This window comes from Trachypithecus francoisi, unplaced genomic scaffold (assembly GCF_009764315.1).
Source record: "Trachypithecus francoisi isolate TF-2019V2 unplaced genomic scaffold, Tfra_2.0 Contig01547_ERROPOS2200000+, whole genome shotgun sequence".
Taxonomy (NCBI): Eukaryota; Metazoa; Chordata; class Mammalia; order Primates; family Cercopithecidae; genus Trachypithecus; species Trachypithecus francoisi.
This window is the reverse complement of record NW_022681438.1, coordinates 141,650-158,979: the sequence shown is the minus strand read 5'-3', so window position 1 is coordinate 158,979 and position 17,330 is coordinate 141,650. Positions and strand designations below refer to the sequence as shown.

The 17,330-nt window shown below is 44.6% G+C and overlaps 1 protein-coding gene across 1 annotated transcript in view; it reads right to left on the bottom strand.

Moving 5' to 3' along the window:
* Window positions 1-285: 285 nt before the first annotated feature.
* FBP2 (fructose-bisphosphatase 2) overlaps window positions 286-17,330 on the bottom strand; it is a 37,691-nt gene continuing 20,646 nt past the window's right edge. Inside the window, exons 5-7 of the mRNA XM_033176547.1 lie at window positions 14,291-14,428; window positions 5,059-5,178; window positions 286-704 (exon numbers count right to left, since the gene is read on the bottom strand). Of these exons, the coding sequence (XP_033032438.1) occupies window positions 510-704; window positions 5,059-5,178; window positions 14,291-14,428 (453 nt within the window). The 3' untranslated portion in view covers window positions 286-509. The remainder of the gene's footprint in view (window positions 705-5,058; window positions 5,179-14,290; window positions 14,429-17,330) is intronic.

Genomic DNA, 17,330 nt, shown 5'->3' with positions numbered 1-17,330 from the left:
GACTATAGGCGCCCACCACCACGCCCAGCTAATTTTTTGTATTTTTAGTAGAGACGGGATTTCACCGTGTTAGCCAGGATGGTCTCGATCTCCTGACCTCATGATCTGCCTGCCTTGGCCTCCCAAAGTGCTGGGATTACAGGCGTGAGCCACCGCGCCCGGCTGACAAATTCTTAACTAATCTATGTACTCTTTGCCCCCAAGCATACAGCTGCCAATTATGTGGGTTGACAGACAGAATTATAACCATATTTGCTGCTGTTTCTGACAGAAGACAAGCCAAAGTCGCTCTTTCCACATGTGGGTCTTTATTTCTAGTCCTTCACATTGACCACAGAATCGCCTGTGGCTTCCAAACCTGTCACAAGCAGTTTGTTGTTGCTCTTCTGTATGTGATTAAGTGGATTTACCTTTTGTATACTCATCGCTACCATCTCTGTTTATCATTCATTTAGGGACCTTAGACAAGGTACAAGACAAAGAGAGGAGGGCATGTGGGGTGAAGCTCGCTAGCTGCCTGCCTGATTTTTCTGCACACAGGTGAGATATTCCTGCACATCTTCTGGGGACCCCAGAATGAGGGGGACTCGCTGGTGAATTGCCTCGGGCTTCACGTCCAGTACAGGCTGGGTCCCCGTGGTCGCCAAGCCTCCTGCCTGCTCAATGATGTAGGCCACGGGATTGCATTCATACAGGAGCCGGAGCTGTGGAGGAACAGAGGCAGGTGAATAAACTCTGCAAGTGGCCAAATGTCCCGAGCCATGCCCCTAAAGTTGGGGGAGCAGTTTACACTGTGGAGCTTCCATCTGGCTAGCATGAGTGCACCATGCGCCTCACAAGAGTGGGCCCGAGCTTTAGAGCCTACAGCAGGCCAGATGCATCAGATGGTGTTCATCCAGAAGCCTTGGGGCCCCTCTGGCCAGGTGGCTGAGCCAGGTATCTGCCCATCTTGTGATCCTTGTGCTTACCAGGGAGCTGCCTCTTGACTTGGAGATACGAAATCTAGGCTCCTATTTCTCGGTTCAACAAGGGCAAACTGATGCTGCAAACCTGGGTGGAAGCCTCGTGTGTGAGACCTCAAGGCTGGTAAAGAGTCAGGCTGGGATGGGACAGTAAGGTCACCTCGAGCATGCCGGGTTGCCTCCCTGGGGACAGCCACAGTGGCTGGGATTGTGTGGAGGAGCTCCACATCTTAAGCTTTGACTTTTCTAACTAGTTTGCTGGTGTTTCAATGGTCTTGTCTTTTGCCCCTTTAGACTAAGTGAAATCCCATCGTTTGCACCCCATAGCATCCTGTACTTCCCCTCTGGTACCACTCATCACACGGAGGCCTCTTTAGTGCCTGGCTTCCTCCCTAGGCTGCTGTCCATCCTAGCTGGTCCCTGTACTATCTCCACTCTCAGTAGTGCCTGACACATTGAAAGTGTTGGCTCCTGTCTGTAATCCCAGCATTTTGGGAGGCCGAGGCAAAAGGATCCCTTGAGTCCAGGAAGTTGAGACCCCATTTGAGATAGTGAGACCCCATCTCTACAAAAAATTCTAAAATTAACCAGGTGTGGTAGTGCACACCTGTGATCCCAGCTATTCAGGAAGCTGAAGTAGGAGGATCAACTGAGCCCCGGAGTTCAAGGCTGCAGTGAGTTGTGATCACACTACTGCCCTCCAGTTTAGGAGACAGAGCAAGAGCCTGTCTCAAAAACAAAGGAAGTGTCCAAGCAAGGCCACTGTGTTTCCTGCACTGGGGGTCCCAGCCGAGGGCAGAAATTGGGTTGAAATCAGCCTGTGCCCTGCTTGCCAGTCTCTGCACAAGACCCCGGGCTGAGCCTGTTCAGAGGAAGGAAGGCCTTCTCTAACCCTCCTGCAGGCACATGAGAACTGGCAGGAGGCTGCCTGTGTCCTGTGAGTACACGGTGAATTGAAATGAATGGGGTTGGATTGAATGGACTTTTTAGGTCTATTTCTGTGATGATGTCATGACGCCCCCGGCCTGACGCACGACACACACCCCCATCACCTTAGATTCAGGGTGTCGTTCTGGCCGAAGGCCCTGCTGCTGTGCATGACTCAGTATCATCTTCTCCTTTCTCCCCATCAGTGCAACCTGTGACTTCCCAGAAGTTCATTCTCCACTATCACCTTACAAAATGGTTGACCCAGCTGTGTGCAGCTTTCCTTACCATTCTTTTCTTCCAGTCCGTTTTGGTGATACGTTTAAACTACTTTCAGAAACAGTCATATATTATAGTGAATTTTTTCTATTGTTCTATTATATATTTATATATTATTACGTTATTATATATCATATTATATATTTATATGTTGTTATATTTTTCTATTGTATATATTATATATATTAAGGAGAGAAACACGATATATTTGGTCTAGGCTGGAGATCCAGGCATTCAAGGGAAAGTAGGTGAAGACTCCATGGGGGTATTTACTGCCATTTTGGTCAGACAGTGTAAGATGCCCTCACTCTAGACCTCTGGCTCTTAAAGTAATGGGTGCCCAGAAGGGTGTAAAAAAGTTGTGGTGCATGCGGGCTGTCTGGGGGCGGATAGTTCTGTCCTTCATTACCCACAGGAGGGACACTGGAGGCCACGCTGTCCAGGACAGTCTAGCCAAGGAGACCCTCACCTTGACAGCCTGTAGCGCTCAGCATTTTTCTCCCCTTTTATGGGGGGGATTTGGGGTATCAGACAATAAAGTCTCAGACTGTAATCAATTACCCTGTTGATTCAAATACTTTAACCAAAAAAATCTCAGCCTTAGTACATAATGTGCTTGTCTTGGAGCCAAGTTACTTTTGCTCTGACCTCAGATGCCCTTGTTGTAGGAAATTTAATACCAAAATCCCCAGGACTTCATGGCACCTTGGCCTGCAGGCCCTGTGATATGTGACCTGTACTTTTTTTTTTTTTTTTTTTGAGACCGAGTCTCGCTTTGTCGCCCAGGCTGGAGTGCAGTGGTGCAATCTCGGCTCATTGCAAGCTCCGCCTCCCAGGTTCAAGCCATTCTCCTGCCTCAGCCTCCCAAGTAGCTGGGACTACAGGCATGCGCCACCACGCCCAGCTAATTTTTTTTTTTTTTTTTGAGACGAACTCGCGCCCTGTCGCCCAGGCTGGAGTGCAGTGGCGTGATCTCAGCTCACTGCAACCTCCACCTCCCAGGTTCAAGTGATTCTCCTGCCTCAGCCTCCTGAGTAGCTGTGATTACAGGCATGTGCCACCATGCCCAGCTAATTTTTTTATTATTATTATTTTCAGTAGAGACGGGGTTTCACCATGTTAGCCAGGATGGTCTAGATCTCCTGACCTCGTGATATGCCTGCCTCGGCCTCCCAAAGTGCTGGGATTACAGGCGTGAGCCACTGCACCCGACCATGACCTGTACTTTCTCTGCAATTAAATCTACACAGCTGTACAGATGCAGGCACACACAGCATAGGAACATGCACTTGCACACACAGACACACACACAGAGGTGGGCACAGGGACCATGACAGCAGAAACGCAGAGATCAGGATCCAACAGAAGTTTCAGAATGGGTGGTGGTTATGCGCAGCAAACGCAGATCTATCTATGGAGTGATGTGTGCTTACAGGATATGAGTATGTGATCCCATGTGGGTATTTTCTGACTCATTTACAATCATTTGAATAATCAGTAGTAATTGATCTTTATGTTCTCCCCAGTGTAACTGAGTAAGTGACCAGAGTGGTTCTAAGAATTTCCACATCTTGGCCGGGCGTGGTGGCTCACGCCTGTAATCCCAGCACTTTGGGAGGCCAAGGCGGGCAGATCACGAGGTCAGGAGATCGAGACTATCCTGGCTAACACGGTGAAACCCCGTCTCTACTAAAAGTACAAAACATTAGCCTGGCGTGGTGGCGGCGCCTGTAGTCCCAGCTACACGGGAGGCTGAGGCAGGAGAATGGCGTGAACCTGGGAGGCCGAGCTTGCAGTGAGCCGAGATGGCGCCGCTGCACTCCAGCCCGGGCGACAGAGCAAAACTCTGTCCCCCTCCCCCCCCCCAAAAAAAAACAAAAAAGAATTTCCATGTCTTCTACTTGCCTCACTTAGTCCTCCATGGTGCTTACCTTCCCTTCAGCAGCTCTTCTGCAGGCTTATCGGTGCTCTTAGTTCAGTGGGTGAATACACTCGGGCTAAGCCCTCACATGGAGAGAAACACCTGATTACACCAACCTATTAAAGTCTCTCTGGCTTCAGTGTGCTGTGTTAGATCTCTCAGCATGGCTTTGATTCTTAGTATTCGAATAACTCAAATCTCAAGGTGACTCTGAGAGACAGAAAAATGTGTTGCTGGTTGTTGGTGTGTCAGAGAAAACAGAGGCCTTCATTTTATTTGACTACTTACCTACTATTTCTGTGATGGGCTAAAATTCAGATGCATTTTTATGGGAGGTTCTATGCAAGACAGCTGGATCATAAGATTCTCACTTGATAAGACAAGTATTTTCAGTTTTGCATCATTGAATTGCAATTGCACCTTCCAGGAACTACCTTTCCAGATATACTGGCTGAGTTCTGAGCAGAAGCTCTTATTCTAGGGTTTGGAAATTCTCTAGGGGATATTTGGGTGGACTTCAGGGCATCAGTGAACCCCCTCAACGTGTAATGTGTATGTAATGTGTACGTTTACATGCATTTGTTCTGGGAAGTGTGTTGATAAGTTTTATTAGGCTCCCTATGGGGTCCATGACACCAAATCAGCTGGTGCTGAAGCTCAAAGTCAGACGCAGCCTGTGGAAAGTGAGACACACAGCAGGCTTACGGTGAATGGTGGGTGTAAGGCTGGAGGGGGTAAGACCAGTGAGAATCACCAGTCACATAACGTCAGCCTGTTTGCCTCCTTCTTCAAACTTCCACAGCCTGGAGACTCACTCAAGGGAACTACAGCTCCTTGTATTTTTCCTCCCCTGCCCATCCCCACACAGACATGCCACGAAGCAGTGCAGTAGCCAAACAGCAGGCGTGAGGGGAGGGAGCTCCCCTCCTCCCTGACCAGATGCACAGCCAGTGGACAAGGGAGAATTACCTTGCCCTTAGGGCTCTTCTGATTGGCTGGGTACAGGAAAATTCCTCCATAGACCAGGGTGCGGTGCACGTCAGCCACCATGGAGCCCACATACCTGGCCCCATAGGGAGCGCTGCCATCCTAGAAGACAGAAAGAGAAGAGACAAGCTCCAGTGGCTTTCAGAATTAGCACCTACGCGCGGTCACTAGTCCAGTGGGTGTGACCTCTGCCTTCTTGATCCCCATCCTCCACCCACTAGTGTAGGAATTGAAAAGATGATATAATTGTGCATTTCATTCATTATGAGCTCCTCAAACCTTATTGTGTGACTGGACTTACCAAATGTAGGACTGCTTAAAGTATGAGACAATATCCTGCAGCAATCTTAAAAGAGCCTCTAAACAAACAAACAGAAAGAAAAAGAAAGTCGCCCATCCCACATGCAGTGCCGCCTACGGGCTCAAAATAAAGGGATGGAAGCCAAACATATAGAAAACAGAAAAAAGCAGGGGCTGCAATCTTAATTTCAGACAAAATAGTAATTTAAACCAATAAAGTTCAAAAAAGACAAAGAAGGATATTACATAATTGTAAAGGCCTCAGTTCAACAAGAAGGCCTAACTATCCTAAATGATATGCACCCAACACAGGGACACTCAGATTCATAAAGCAAGCTCTTAGACACCTTCAGAGAGACTTAGACTCCCACACAATAATAGTGGGAGACTTCAACACCCCACTGACAGTGATCACTGAAGTAGAAAATTAACGAAGACACTCAAGACCTCAAATCAACACTAGACCAAATGAATCTGTTAGACATCCATAGAACTATATCTACAGAACATCTATAGAATAGAAAGCTATAGAACTCTCCACCCAAAACCAGCAAAATATACATTCTTTTCATCACACATAGCACATACACTAAAATTGAACACACCCTCAGACATAAAACAATCCTCAGCAAATGCAAAAGAACTGAACTTATACCAGCCACTCTCCAACCACAGCTCAATAAAAATTGAAATCGAGACTAAGAAAATCACTCAAACTATACAATTATATGAAAATTAAACAACTTGCTCCTGAATGACTTTTGGATAAATAATGAAATTAAGGCAGAAATCAAGAGATTCTTTGAAACTGGTGAGAACAAAGATAAAATAACCAGAATTTCTGGGACACAGCTAAGGCAGTGTTAAGAGGAAAATTTATAGCACTAAATTCCCACATCAAAAAGTTAAAAAGATCTCAGATTAACAACCTAATAGCACAACCAAAAGAACTAGAGATGTAAGAGCAAACCAGCTCCAAAGCTAGCAAAAGACAAGAAATCATCAAAATAGAGCTGAACTGAAGGAGACTCACACACACACACACACACACACACACACACACACAACTCATGGCTGGGCCCTGTGACTCATGCCTGTAATCCCAGCACTTTGAGAGGCCAAGGTGGGTGAATCACCTGAGAGCAGGAGTTCGAGACCAGCCCAACCAACATGGTGAAATCCCATCTCTACTGAAAATACAAAAATTAGACAGGTGTGGTGGTGTGTGTCTGTAGTCCCAGCTATTTGGGAGGCTGAGGCAGGAGAATTGCTTGAACCTGGGAGGCAGAGGTTGTAGTGAGTAGAGATTGCACCGCTGCACTCCAGCCTAGGCGACAGTGTGAGACTTTGTCTAAAAAAAAAAAAAAAACAAATCAAAAGATCAATGAAACTAGGAGTTTGTTTTTTGAAAGAAAAAGAATAAGATAGATAGAATGCTCACTAGATTAATAGAGAAAAATAGAGAGATGATCCAAATAAATTCAACTAGAAATAACAAAGGGGATATTACCACTGACACCACAGAAATACAAACCATCAGAGACTACTGTGAACACCTCTATGTACTCACACTAGAAAATCTAGAAGAAATGGAAAAATTCCTGGACACATACACTCTCCTGCAACAGCCAGGAAGAAACTGAATCCCTGAACAGAACAATAACAAACTCCAAAATTAAATCAGTAAAAATAGCCTATCATCCAACAAAAGCCTATAACCAGAGAGATTCAGAGCCGAATTCTACGAGATATATAAAGAAGAGCTGATACCATTTCCACTGAAACTGTTCCAAAAAAATTGAAGAGGAAAGACTCCTCCCCAACTCATTCTATAAGGCCAACATCATTCTGATACCAAAACCTGGCAGACACACAATAAAAAAAAAAAAAAAAAAAAATTCAGGCCAATATTCTTGATGAATGTTGATGCAAAAATCCTCATCAAAATACACAGCAGCAGCACCTTATAAAGCTTATCCACCACAGTCAAGTAGGCTTTATCCCTGGGATGCAAGGTTGGGTCAACATACACAAATCAATAAATGTGATTCATCACATAAAATGAACTAAAGACAAAAACCACTTGATTATCTCAATAAATGCAGAAAAAGGCTTTCAATGAAATTCAACACCTCTTCATGTTACAAACTCTCAACAAACTAGGTATTGAATGAACATACCTTGAAATAATAAGCTCCATTTATGACAAACCCACAGCCAACATTATGCTGAATGGGCAAAAGCTGGAAGCATCCCCTTGAAAACTGGCACAAGAAAAGGGTGCCCTCTCCACCACTCCTCTTCAGCACAGTATTGGCAGCTCTGGCCAGAACCATCAGGCAAAAGAAATAAGTAAAGGGCATCCAAATAGGAAAAGAGGAAATCAAACTATCCCTCTTTGCAGATGACATGACTGCATAGCTAGAAAACCCCATAGTATTGGTCGGCTGGGCGCGGTGGCTCACGCCTGTAATCCCAGCACTTTGGGAGGCCGAGGTGGGCAGATCACGAGGTCAGGAGATGGAGACCATCCTGGCTAACACAGTGAAACCCCATCTCTACTAAAAATACAAAAAATTAGCCGGGCGTGGTGGCGGCGCCTGTAGTCCCAGCTGCTCAAGAGGTTGAGGCAGGAGAATGGCATGAACCTGGGACGTGGAGCTTGCAGTGAGCTGAGACTGTGCCACTGCACTCCAGCCTGGGCAACAGAGTGAGACTCTGTCTCAAAAAAAAAAAAGAAAAAGAAAAAGAAAAAAAGAAAACTCCATAGTATTGATCCAAAAGCTCCTTAAGCTGATAAACAACTTCAGCAGAGTTTCAAGATACGAAATGAACATACAAAAAAATCATTACCATCCCTACACCAAAAACAGCCAGGCCAAAAGCCAAATCAGGAACATAATCCCTTTCACAATTGCCACAAAAATAATAAAATCCCTAGGAATAGAGATAGCCATGGAGGTAAAAGAGTTCTATAATAAGAGCTACAAAACATTGCTCAAAGAAATCAGAGATGACACAAACAAATGGAAAAACATTCCATGCCTATGGATATAAAGGATCAATATTGTTAAAATGGGCATACTACCCAAAGCAATTTACAGATTCAGTGCTGTTCCTGTTAAACTACCAATGACATTTTTCACAGAACTAGAAAAAGACTTTTAAAATTCATATGGAACCATAAAGAGACAGAATAGCCAAGGCAATCCTAAGCAAAAAGAACAAAGCTGGAGGTTTCATATTACTTGACTTCAAACTATACTACAGGGCTAAAATAACCAAAACAGCAAGGCACTGGTACAAAAACAGACAAATAGACCAATGTAACACAATAGAGAATCCAGAAATAAGGTCATACACCTACAACCATTTGACCTTCAACAAAGCTGACAAAAATAAGCAATGAGGAAATGACTTCCTATTCAATAAATGGTGCTGAGATAACTAGCTAGCCATATGCAGAAGGTTGAAACTGGACCACTTCCTTATACCATATACAAAAACTAACTCAAGATGGATTAAAAACTTAATGTGAAACCCAAAACCATAAAAACCCTGGAAGACAACCTAGGCAATACCATTCTGGATGTAGGCATGGGCAAAGAATTCATGACAAAGACAACAAAAGCTATTGCAACGAAAACAAAAATTGCCAAATGAGATCTAATTAAACTAAAGAGCTTCTGCACAGCAAAAGAAACTGTCAATAAACAGACAACCCACAGAATGGAAGAAAATTTCTGCAAACTATACATCTGAGAAAAGTCTAATATCCAGCACCTATAAGGAGCTTAAATATATAAGGAAAAAAAAAAAACATTTAAAAATGGGCAAAGGACATGAACAGACACTTTTCAAAAGAAGACACACCCAGCCTGGCCAATATGGTGAAACTCCATCTCTATTAAAGATACAAACATTAGCTGGGCGTGGTGGCACGTGCCTGTAGTCCCAGCTACTTGGGAGGCTGAGGCAGAAGAATCACTTGAACCCGGGAGGCAGAGGTTGCAGTGAGCTGAGATCGTGCCACTGCACTCCAGCATGGGCGACAGAGAGAGACTCCATCTCAAAAAAGAAAAAAAAAAAGAAGACGACCACATACATGCAGCCAAAAAGCATATGAAAAAAGCTCAATATCATTGCTCATTAGAGAAATGCAAATCAAAACCACAATGAAATACCATCTCACACCAGTCAGAACGACAATTATTTAAAAATCAAAATATAACAGAGGCTGGTGAGGTTGCAGAGAAAAGGGAATGTTTATGCATTGTTGGTGGGAGTGTAAATCAGTTCAACCATTGTGGAAAGCAGTGTAATGATCTCTCAAACAGCTAAAAGCAGCCATCCCATTTGACCCAGCCATCCCATGACTGGGTATATACCCAAAGGAACAGAAATCATTCTATTGTAAAGACACATGCACGTGTATGTTCACTGCAACACTATTTACAATAGCAAAGACATGGAATCAACCTAGATGCCCATCAGTGGTGGACTGGATAAAGAAAATGTGCTACATATACACAATGGAATACTATGCAGCCATAAAGAAGAATGACATGATGTTTTTGCAGGAACATGGGTGGAGCTGAAGGCCTAATTATCTTAAGTAAACTAACACAGAAATAGGAAACCAGATGCTACATGTTCTCACTTATAAGTAGGAGCTAAATGATGAGAAACACATGGACACAAAGCGGGAAACAACAGGCACCAGGGCCGACTTGAGGGTGGAGGGAGGGAGGAAGGGGAGGAGCAGAAAAGAGAAGTATTGGATACCAGGTTTAGTACCTGAGAGACCAAACAATGTGTACAACAAACCCCCATGACACGAGTTTACTTATATAACAAACCTGCACAACTACCCCTGAATCTAAAATAAAAGTGTGGAAAATAAAATCACACCTGCATCACAGGCATGTGTTCTGGTGTCTGAACCCCTGTAGGATGAACATAATTAACAATAATATCGGACATATTTTCTTTTTTTTTTTTTTTTTTGAGATGGAGTCTCGCTCTGTCGCCCAGGCTGGAGTGCAGTGGCCGGATCTCAGCTCACTGCAAGCTCCGCCTCCCAGGTTCACGCCATTCTCCTGCCTCAGCCTCCTGAGTAGCTGGGACTACAGGCGCCCGCCACCTCGCCCGGCTAGTTTTTTGAATTTTTTAGTAGAGACGGGGTTTCACCGTGTTAGCCAGGATGGTCTCGATCTCCTGACCTCGTGATCCGCCCGTCTCGGCCTCCCAAAGTGCTGGGATTACAGGCTTGAGCCATCGCGCCCGGCCTGGACATATTTTCAAAAAGCTAGAAGGAGGATATTGAATGTTCCCAACACAGAGAAATAATAAATGTTTGAGATGATGGATTTCCTAATTATACTGATCTGATCACTGTACATTATATATAATGAAACATCACTATGTATCCCATAAATATGTACAATTATTATATGTCAATTAAAAATAAAACGATGGGCCTGGCGTGGTGGTTCACGCCTGTAATCCCAGCACTTTGGGAGGCTGAGGCAGGTGGATCACCTGTGGTCAGGTGTTCAAGACCAGCCTGACCAACATGGTGAAATCCCGTCTCTACTAAAAATACAAAAATTAGCTGGGTGTGGTGGCGGAAGCCTGCAACCCCAGCTACTCAGGAGGCTGAGGCAGGAGAATCGCTTGAACCCAGGAGGCGGACGTTGTGGTGAGCCAAGATCGCGCCATTGCACTTCAGTCTTGGCAACAAGAGGGAAACTCCATCTCAAAATAAAAATAAATACATAAATAAATAAAGTTAAATAAATAAAATGATGACAATTTTAATGATTAGTCACCTCCTTCATAATTCATGGTCACCATCTTTTTTAGTAACTCCAATTTTATGGCTCACACTTGGCACTGCACCAACAGGTGGAATTTGTGACAAATGTAAGGAAATATTTCTGCTAATTAGGCAAGTCCAATGCTCTAACAATTGTCAAAAATGAAAATGAATGCAAAACAAACTACCAGAGCCCTGAAGCAGTGTTTCTCATTCATTTCCTCCACCATAAGCAGATTCCTAAGAACAGCCTGATTCATATTCCTCTTCCCTTCCAGATACGGAATTGGGTGCTCTGCAGCTGGGCTTCTGTCCTGTCCACACCCAGCAGGTGCACAGCTCATAAAGCAGGAAGAGGAACCGGGGTGGAGGAGGCAGAAACTCCGCAGCCAGCAGGGAGGCGCTGTCTCCCCTGAGGTTAGGCAGCCCTGAACCACGCACCTGTGTGTGGGAGTGAGGATTCTGCCCCACTTGATTGTTTCCAAGCAGGCTCACGTTGTGGTTAAGGGCATGGGTTGACAGCCAGAATGCTTGGGTTCGAATCCTGGCTCAGCCACTTACCTTGGATAAGTAATTGAACTACTCTGTGCCTCAGCTTCCCCATCTGTACCTGCCTCCAAGAGTTGTTATGAGATAAAAGGAGCTATTATATTACACATAAAACACTAAAATAGGGCTTACGACATGTTAATCACCCAATACATGTTAGCTATTATTATTATCACCTTGAAACACCACCAAATCATAATTATAATGATAATTACATCATCCTATTCTGTTGTCTTCTAGCTGCATGCCGTGAAACCACATTTAGGCAAAAATTACCAAGTCGTCTCCTATTTTAGTTACTTAACACTCTATCAGACCCAAGGTGAAGCAACTTGGCCTGACTTGAGAGTGAAGACTGAAGTGAGGTTCCAGAATCCTGTTTTACCAGAAATCCTACTTCTAGGAATGCCTTCATACCTTTTTTTTTTTTTTTTTGAGACAGAGTCTTGCTCTGTTGCCCAGACTGGAGGGCAGTGATGCAATTTCAGTTCACTGTAACCTCCTCTTCCTTTCGGGTTCAAGTGATTTTCCTGCCTCGGCCTCCCAAGTAGCTGGGATTACAGACACCTACCAACCACACCCACGTAATTTTTGTATTTTTAGTAGAGATGGTGTTTCACCATGTTGGCCAGGCTGTTTTCAAACTCCTGACCTCAAGTGATCTGCCCACCTTGGCCTTCCAAAGTGCTGGGATTACAAGCGTGAGCCACCGGGCCCAGCCTTACTTCTAGGGATGCCTTCTAAGGGAATTTTCAGATCAGCAAAATGAGGTACAAAGGGGCTCACTACAGCATTATTTATGGAGTGAAAAGCTGGTCATAGCCTAAGTGTGGAACAACCTGAGAATGATTAAGCATGTTACGGTACAGCAATGTGCTTTTGAAGAACTTTTACTGACTCGGAAATGCTCGTGAAGTCAGTAGAAAAGCAGATTTAAAAACTGTTTCCAGTTGAACCACATTTGGTAACTGGGTAAGCACATTTGCAGAAAACAAACCCTAGAGAAATGTATCAAGATGTTCAGCCGAGCGTGGTCGCTCACGCCTGTAGTCCCAGCACTTTGGTAGGCTGATGCCAGAGGATCACGAGGTCAGGAGATCGAGACCATCTTGGCCGACATGGTGAAACCCTGTTTCTACTAAATACAAAAAACTAGCCAGATGTGGTGGCCCACAGTGGGGTTTCTGAGGGTGGAGTATCTTACACATGGATTTTGTTTACATTTTCTTATATTTTTTGGTGTCTTCCATGTGATGTGTTACACAGGAACATAATTTTTATATTTGGAGAAAACATTAAGTTATAAAATCAAAACATTTAAATACAGAAAGAATCTTTCAACAGACACACAGTGAACTATCAGGAACTAGAGATGGAAGCCATCTTCCTAAGCTCCTAGTGTTTTAGCCCAGAAGGACTGGACATAACAGAGACAGGTGTTTCTACTCTTTAGCCTTTGCTCTGTAAAGAAAAGCTATGAGAAATCTATCAAAGATAGATAGATAGATAGATAGATAGATAGATAGATAGATAGACAGACAGATAGATGACAGAGAGAGAGAGAAAGAGAGATAGGTGAGAGTGCGGGAGGGAGCAAGGGCGGGAGGGAGGGATAACTATAGATGCTTGTAACTTGGGGGAGGAGAGCAAGGGCCTCTGAAGGTGGAGGATGCAATTTGCCCTTCATAATTACACCCATTCATTTTTACAACATTGGGGAGAAACATCCTTGGTCCACATCTGCTTATTATGAGAGTGTTCTGAGAAAGCCACAGTTTTAGCAGAAAAAGCCCAGGAAAGTTCACCATGGAGTCCTTCTCCACCACATCAGTGCTCCTGCTTAATCTTCTCATCAAACAATGGCAGTCTTCCAAGGGTTTTGATGGAAAATCACTACAATCCTGATTTAGCTCCTTCTGACTTCTTTTTGTTTCCTAATCTTAAAAAACCTTTAAAGGGTACCCATTTTTCTTCGGCAAATAACATTATAAAGACAGCCTTGACAGGGTTAAATTCCCGTACCTCAGTTCGTTACAGACGGATTAAAGGGTGGGTATGAGCCCTTACAAAATCATCTGAACTTGATGGAGCTTATGTTGAGAACTAAAGTTTATATTTTATGTTTTTAATCTCTTTTAATTTCATTTTTCCATGAGCTTTTTGAGGGCCTCTCATATAATTATTTCTTCTAAAAGCAAATTCAACTGAGTGAGTGAATCTATAGGTTGGAGTTTAGTTTAAACAAATGACTTCAGAGAGGATCTGGCCTGAGCTCTGAATTTTGCAAATGTGATCCCTGCCTTCTTTATAAAGAATTTATCCTGGAAAAGCTCAAAATGTAAAGATAAGTACTACCTTTAGAAGGTAAATTTTAGCTATATAAGATACTAAATGCTTATGAAGAAAGGCAGAGTCCGTCATCTTCCTACTGACCACAGCCATAAACAGTGGCACCAACCTCTTTCAGCAAAGCCCCTGAAGCCACCACCCGAACAGGACCCCATGGGGACAGCATTCTGTGCCACCCACCTGGCTTTCTTCACTCACCTCAGGGAATTTCTTTTTCTGCACATATTCAGTGGTGGCCGCATCAAAATACTTGGCATAGCCCTCATTCAGGCTGTAAATCTTTCCTTTCTTCTTAATCTTGACATCTTTTTCCACCAGAACAAATTCACCAAGAGCCTAGCAACATGAAGAGAGATGCCAGGAAGAAAAGAGAAGCCAGGAAACAGAAGCCAACCGCACGATCCCCACAATCAGCAGGAGAAGATGGGGGCCTGCTGGTAGAGCCAGGGCTTGGCTGTGGTCACTCTGAGCCTGTCCTGTGGTGGTTTCACAACTGGTGGGAAGATCAGGGATCACATGGAGCCCACACAGGAAGCTCAAGCAGTGAGCTTGACACCGCAAGCAGGAAGACAATTCAAAGGAAGAGGCCCATAGTCTTCTTTCATTTCCTTTGTGCCTTCCACTGTCAGCGAGGCTCCTCACTTAGGAGGAACCCAACTGTGTGTATCTCCCAAGTTCTCACCCCTAGATTAACATTTTCAGGAAGATGGGCCATCAACAGTGAGAGGAAGAAGTTACATTGTTGTATGAGCGATGCATTTTAACCATTAATTTGTGGTACAGTTATTTTGTTTATGTTAGTGATTAAACTGTAGAAACCATTCACAGTTTCTGCTATCCCAGTCTTATCTGGGGAAAACAGGAAGAAACTGTGTTCATCCAGCATAAGGAAAAAGTTGGTAAAATCTAAAGGAATCCTCAGACATATTAATAGAACTATGCCCAGTCCCTCTCCAGTTCCCCTGGAGCCGCCGTCGTCAATACCTGTAGGGCATCTCCCAAATACCCCTTTGTCTAGTTCTGGTAATATCACTAAAAGTCATTAAAAATGTGATCGGCTTGTGCCAGATACCACCTTAAATGCTCGTGTCTGTCAAAGTCACTAGGAGGAAAATCAGAGCCTGGAAACCAGATCCATTTTGATGAATGTCAAAGATTTTGAGACAGTGAAAAACTCCAAAATGACAGGTCACAGTTGGCAGCTAGGTCAGAAGGTTCCCACGGAACATCAGAGGTATTCCCAGGATAAAAAGAGGCAAGGCCACAGAATGATGGCACATGGCAGAGGTGCGGCTACGAGAGGTGGCACTGTCCGCGTCCGAAACAAGTCAGTGCCAAGGAGACTCAATAACAAAAACAACTCAACAATCCTCTCCTGCCTGACATGAGTGACAACCGCTTCTGTATCAATGACTTCAATCTCCCTGCCTGCTAGATAAAAATTATTAGGGTAACTAGTCATTGATTGCACCCACTTCCAGACAATATCCAATCCAGACTGACCCTCTCTTCCTCAAATCCTGTTTAGATGTGCTATAAGCCCATCTCAGCTCCCTCCTTATGTAACACCCCACGGCTGCTCTGCGGTGCCTGCTAAATCTAACTTCCGGTTATTACAGGTGCACGAGTGATGGTCTTTGACTCATGAGCTTTAATTCGCTGTGGGCATCTGTTGCTTTGGAGCAGCTCGGCGCTGATTTCTACTTCTGAAAAGTGCCCTGACTTGCTTTGAAGAATTAACTCTTCTCATTGGATGCCAGTCTAGGAAGACTCATACCTGGGCCCCTTGTAGGCCAAGGTCAGGCATGTGCCTTAGCTTGAAATGAGACACCCTCCCTGGGATTTGAAACCTGAGTGAGAGGCGCAGCACCAGGGCTGGTGTCCGGGCCAGACCGGCCATGTTGCGAGACCACTGCCGTGCCTCCTGCTTCCCGGTCCTCTAGTCCTGCCCATTCCTAGCCAGGGTCCTCAGCTTTCCCATCAATGCAGTAACTCCTTTCACTTAACTGAGCTGGGGTCAGTTTTACTCTTGCTTTTCAGCAAAGAGGGTGGAGATGTGCAACCGTCACCTGAACAGCGGCACTCCCTCACCACCTGGACAGAGGCGCGCATGCTGCATCAGGGCAGGTGAAAACGCTTTGCGCTGATGCACTCCTGGGGCTGGGGCTGGGACTCCCAGGCCCCGGGAATATTGTTTCCACAATTTTATTAACCTGGAAAATGTGTTCCTTTGTTCTGATTGTGTGGTCACCAGCAACCGCTGATTTTTAATATGGGCTCTCATACACTCTGTTACCGCTGATCAGAAACCAGATCCTTGTCACAAGAAACAACAGCTCCCATTTGTGAATGAGCGCCTTGACACTGAGCTTTATCCCACAATGGAGAGTTGGTTAAGAGGAGGTGGTCTCTCTGTGCCTGAACAATATGTGTGTTCTGACAAAATCAAATCACCAGTCCTGCAGACCCACAGATCTCACAGGCTGTTTGACCCACCAGGGAATGCTGCTTCCATGAGCTGCTGGCCGCTGTCCATCGCATTTCTAACTGTGACAACTGCCACAAGCTGCCTCTGCTGGATGTCAAGCAGGCACTAAGCTTTGTGCACTGGGTCTTTGCTCAAACGTCCTTTTTAGGAGGGTGATGTGATCCTAAAGGGTTTCAGGCTAATACACAGAGATCTGGAAAGATGTTGTGGTTCATCTCTTCCTTCTGTCATGTTGACAAGCTCTGGCGCCCACCCACGTCCAAACTGGGCCCTGCTGTCATGACTGAGGGCAGAAAACAGAGGATCTGTCTGTGCCTGGGAATCCTTGAGTTGGGTGCCTGAGTCAAAGCACCTCCCATCACCTTTAGAACTGCTCAGAATGTTCTTGGAGATATTTTGCTTGTACTCAAGAGCAGTTATCTTGGAAATACAGTGTGGTAGAGTAATTAAAGCACAGACTGCTGGAGCGTGACTCCTGATACCAGTCACTAGCTTGACCGTGCGCAAGTTACTCTCTCTCTCTACACCTCACTTTCCCCATCTGAAAATGGGAAAACAGCGGGACATAATCTCATAGAGCCACTGTGACATTTAAATGCATTAACAGATGTAAATTTCATAGGGCAGGCACTTTACATTCCTACCGCTTACGGAGAATTATCTAACTCTTAGCGGTTATTCTACAACAACTTTAGAAAGGGTGTTTTCTTGTCTGAGGGTAATATTTGTAAGTCACAGAATTTCTCAGGG